The sequence below is a fragment of the Gavialis gangeticus genome, unplaced genomic scaffold (assembly GCF_001723915.1).
Source record: "Gavialis gangeticus isolate Ggan-Ray unplaced genomic scaffold, GavGan_comp1, whole genome shotgun sequence".
NCBI lineage: Eukaryota > Metazoa > Chordata > Crocodylia > Gavialidae > Gavialis > Gavialis gangeticus.
In genome coordinates, this window is record NW_017729031.1 from 1,526,829 (window position 1) to 1,531,925 (window position 5,097).

The following is a 5,097-nucleotide window of genomic DNA, read 5'->3' on the forward strand; positions in this document are numbered from 1 at the left end:
GTTAGGGCGGCTAGGAGCTGGAACCAACTTCCAAGGGAAGTGGTGCTGGCCCCTACCCTGGGGGTCTTTAAGAAGAGGCTGGATGCCTACCTGGCTGGACTCGTTTGAGTCCCGTTTCTCTTTTTGGGGTTTTTTGTTGTTCTCCCGCCCTGGCGGGGGGTCGGGCTAGAAGATCTACTAGGTCCCTTCCGACCCTTAATCTATGAATCTATGAATCATATTTGTCTGCCTTTGGATCCTCTCTAGCTTTTCCCACACATTTCTTAAGATGTAGAGCCCAAAACTGTACAAAGTACTCTAAGCCCGGTCTGTGCTGGAATGGATGGCATGTCTTAAACCCAGTCCTCCTGTTGATGACACCCAAAACCTGTGGCTTGCACCTAATACTACTGTTGATGGAGCCCAGAATTGCATTTGCTTTTGTTTTTTTTACAACTCCATCATATTGCTAACTCATGTTGAGTCTGGGGTATACCAGAACCCCAAGATCTTTCTCACTTGGGTTGTCATCCAGCCAATTATCTTCCTGTTTATTTTCTTTTTTTGTGTTTTTGATTCTTCTTCCCAGGTATAGCACCTTGCATTTGCCTGTGATACATTTCAGTCTGTTTTCTCTAGCCCAGCTTTCTGATTTATAAAAATCATTCTGAATTCTACTCCTTTCTTCTAATGTGTCTTCAGTCCTTCCCAATTTCATGTCATCTGCAGATTTGCTTTCTGTTCTGGCATCCACAGCATTATTAAACAGGTTAACTTGCACTGGACCCAAGACAGACCCCAGTGGAACTCCAGTCAAAACTTCTTGCCTTTCTGACATTGATGCATTTAAAATTACTACAAAGTGAATAGATAACCGGCTCAATAATGGTACAGGTCCTATTTTTTGCCTTTATGTTTTGGTAAGATGGGCACTATTTCAGCACTTTTCCAGTCCTTTGTAAAAGCCCCAACCCCAACTTTGTACATATTAGGGGTCTGCAAAACAGTCTGTATTTGATTCAGATTTGGATTCAGCCTGAATCAAGGACAATGATTTGATTGGTTGATTCAGATCACTGTCTCCGGTTCGATTCGGCTGAATCTGAATCTGAAGAGTCAATGCTAATTCAGAGAATCAGCGATTAAACCACAGACACAGCTTTAAATGTTTTTGCTACATACCTTGAGGTACCAGGTGCGGCTCATGAATGCCGCAATGCTAGGGTGGATGGAGTGTCCCACAGGAACGTGTGGGAGAGGGGGCCTGCATGCTTGGCAGTGAACCCAGAAGTGGACAGAAGTACTTCCAGTCCACTTCTGGTTCCACCAGGAAGCACACAGGGGGGCTCCCCCGTGCCCCCCTCAGCTTGTGAGTCAGCTGCAGGGAACCCCAGGTTCCCCACCCCCTAAAGCGAGGAGGCATCAGTTGCCAAGCCAGGAGGTCACGGGGTGCCTCCCCAGCGCTCCCCGGTGGACTCAGAAGTGGACCGGAAGTACTTCTGGTCCACTTTTGGGTCTGCTGCTGAGCGTGCTGGGGAGCCCCCCACACTCCTGTGGGATGCTCTATCTGCCTGAGCATTGCAGCATTGATGAGTCGCCTGGTACCATGAGGTATGTAGAAAAAACATTAAAAGCTGTGGCTATGTCCGAATCTCTGAATCTTTCCGAATCTCTCTGAATTGATTGGGAGGGTTCTGAATCAATTCAGAGAGATTAAAGGGTTTCCTGATTTGATTCAGAGATTCAGCCATCGAATCGGGCCACATCTCCACCAAATTGAATTGGCGACTGAAGCTTTGCACAGCCCAGTACATATTATTGCTATAATCTTTGAGATCCTTTTTTGTCATTTTTTTTCAGTACCTGGGACTGAAGTTTGTCAGGCCCTGCTGACTTATTTAAACTCATCAAAAGTGGTCTGACAATCTCTTCCATTTTCACAACCCCCAGCTTTTCTCCTTCCTTGTATATATAATTTTCATTAGCTCTCTACTTGTAGCTTATTGTTTTTGTGAAGACTGAGGCAAAGCAGCTTTTGAACAGCAACTTCATTTATGCCTTTAGTTAATAGCTAATTAGTAGTGGACCTACAGCTTCAGTAGTCTTTATTTTTTGACCAACACATATATAGAATCCTTTCTTATTGTCCTTAATTTCTTTCACTAGATGTAACATTTTTAACTTTTGCTTCCCTGATTTTTATCCCTTCAAGTTCTTGCTATTTCTTGATATGATTCCTTAGTGACTTGCCCATCCTTCCACTGCCTGTATGTTGTCTTTTGCTTCTGAAGCATGCTAGAATCCTCCTTGTGCAGTCACATCAGTCTCTTGCCATTCTTCTTGTGCTTCCATCATGTTGAAATTAGCTTCTTGTTGAGCTTCCAATACTATGCCCTTTAGAAGCTGCCAGCCCTTCCAGACCTCTTTATCCTTCAGTCTGTCGTCCTATAGGCCCTTTCCTACTATATCTCTGAGTCAGTTGAAATCCAAGTAAATAAAGTACCTGTCAAAAAAACGTAGAATATGAAGGTCTCATTCTGCAAACCTCCCTCACCCCTAGTTGTACCTTCTTTTACAAGCATCCCTATTAATTTTAGCATGGTTGTTTGTACTATATGGCCCTGATCTTACTCCCTTGAACTCTCAAGCCTTATTGATAAGGGAGAATTAAGTGGCCAAAAGGAAGTAGGAATAGCAAAGTTGGTGGCTTCTTTGACAATATTAGGTTCCCATCTCTTTTTAAGTTTTTATTCAGAGAATCCAAATTTATTCCTCTGTTTTCCATTAGGAAAAACAATTGGGCATATTCTGTATTGCATCAGTGCTGCATCATTGACTTCAGTGGAGCCATGAGAGAACAGAATTTGCCATTAAGGGCCTGATTTTACAAATTATTCAGTATCTTATATAAAGTACTTCCAACATTCAGAGCTGTACAGTTTAAGCCTAGAAGGGGCCATTAGATTACATAGTCTGACCATTGGACATTACAGACCATTAAGTACTACCCAATTACCCCTATGTTGAACCATATAACTTGGTTTAGAATGAAGCATTTTAGTCCTTGGGAGATGAAACTGTTATGTGCTACAGAGAGAGACTAGGAGAAATCTAGGTGCCATTCAAGTGCAAGGAATGGAGGTGTTCTGCACCCAACAGAAGACTCAGGACCTGCATTATTGATTCCATAGGAATACCGTTAATGTAAATGGTGACTTGCAAGTTACGCAATAATGTCCAGAATGATTTTCCTTTCATTTATGTCTGGTTTTAAATCTTTCTGAACTATATCTGTTTTTTAGGTTGTTCACGAAAAAGCTTTGGACCAGTATCATTTCACTAGGAATCAACATAGAGCTTTGATGTTAAACTGGGCTCAGGCTAGAGAAGCCTTTTTACTGAAGGCCGTAATGACTATTGCTGAAGCCTGTGCTGCTCATGAGGCAGAAATGATGTTGGCTAATAATAGACGAAAGCAACAGGAAATCTGTGCTGATCTGAAAGGAAAGGTAGGCCAAATTACAAAACTACCACACATGTATCTGTTGTTAGGTGTAACTTGGTAGGCTCAAAATTAACTTCAGCAAAATCTTGTATAAGATGCAGTATCTTGAGACATTTATTTGTTTTTACTGTTTTGGTTTAATCCTTCTGGGCAATGCATTTTTTTTTAATATAAGAAAAGAAAATGCCTCCAGGTGAACAAAGAAGCATATGATCTTTTGACAAAGATCTGTATGTTTATACCTCATTGATTTGTGTACATTTAAACTGCAAGTGACTTCGGTTCCTTCTTTTCATAGCTCTGATCCTTACTGACAATAGGGACACTCATGTACACTGAAACAGCTTTATAATTTCTTTTTTCTGTTAATTTTGGTGGTTTAAATTATCATTCAATGGCATAAAACCATACAGCTTCATTGGAATCAATGCAACTATACCGATTTTCACCAGCTCTGAATCTGATCCATCAAAAGCATGCATGAATAACAAAGTGAAAGGAAGTGAAAATTATGTCATATTTCCACTAGTGTTGTACCCCACTATTTTAAACTGTTTATCTTTGCTAGCAATGTGAGTTGTGTTTGATATGGTAAGATAGAAGGCTAACTGCATTAAATCCTTTCAAAAAAGGGCTAAGAGTGGAGTAAATACATAGTGTTAGAACCTGGTTGAGAACAAATGGGCAAAAGGTAGATGAAAAACATTAAATTGAGTTAGGGTTTGGAATACGTTACTTGTTTACTTAAAGTATAAAAAAATTTAAAAGCTGGTTAAAAATGGATTTTTTCATGTAAAAATCCAGAAGCTTTTTAGATAAATTCATCCACATATTTTGAAAAATTTGAATTTAAAGAACAACGTTTCTGTTAAAGTATTTCTTCTTTTGTTTATTTGTGAGAAATTACAGCTTCTAGAACTTGAAAAAAATGGAAGCCACAGCTCTTCTCTCTCTTAGATAGGTAGTTTTTACTAGTATTTCACAAACGTTATGAAAGGTGTTTTAACAGTGTTGGAAACTCCTTTTCTGTAGAGAATAGAATGAAAGGGGAGGAGCTAAACACAAAGAAGAGGAAAGTGATATGATGTTTTCGCCTAAGGCACTTAAAGGGGGAAAATCACATTTCTGAGCATGAAAAATCTATAAAAGGCATGTTAAAATTTGTTTGAACTGGGGTTTGCAATTTTTCCAGTTGCAGAGAAATTAACACTTGAAAGCACACACAGGATTCTCACTTCACTGTTGTCATCTCTGTTGAACTCTTACTGGTCAACCAAAGGTAGTTTTGGTTCTTTCAAATTGATGGTGCTAAATAAACAAACAAATCCCCACATTTGGGCCATATTCTTGAACAGAGTTACTCTGGATTTACAGGAGTATGACTGAAGTTAGAAATGTGACACTTAAATCTAATCTTACCTAAAAGATTACACTTTTTCTGTGTCTTTACTCTGGTACGTATGGCAACATGGAACTTCTCTTCACTGAGTTTCTGCTTGGAAAACCGAGCAAGGTTCATGGGTTTTATTAGGTAGTTGGGTTTAGTCCCCTTAGAATAGATGCAGGTGTTAAGAGACTTCTCAGCTCCCAGGACTGGAAACAGACCAGTGTTT

The 5,097-nt window shown here is 40.0% G+C and overlaps 1 protein-coding gene across 3 annotated transcripts in view; it reads left to right on the forward strand.

Annotated features, from left to right (window-relative positions):
• CCDC148 (coiled-coil domain containing 148) overlaps positions 1–5,097 on the forward strand; it is a 186,214-nt gene that overhangs the window by 54,138 nt on the left and 126,979 nt on the right. For all 3 annotated transcript variants that reach the window (XM_019522362.1, XM_019522363.1, XM_019522365.1), the window contains one exon: positions 3,282–3,488. In XM_019522362.1, the coding sequence (XP_019377907.1) occupies positions 3,282–3,488 (207 nt within the window). The remainder of the gene's footprint in view (positions 1–3,281; positions 3,489–5,097) is intronic.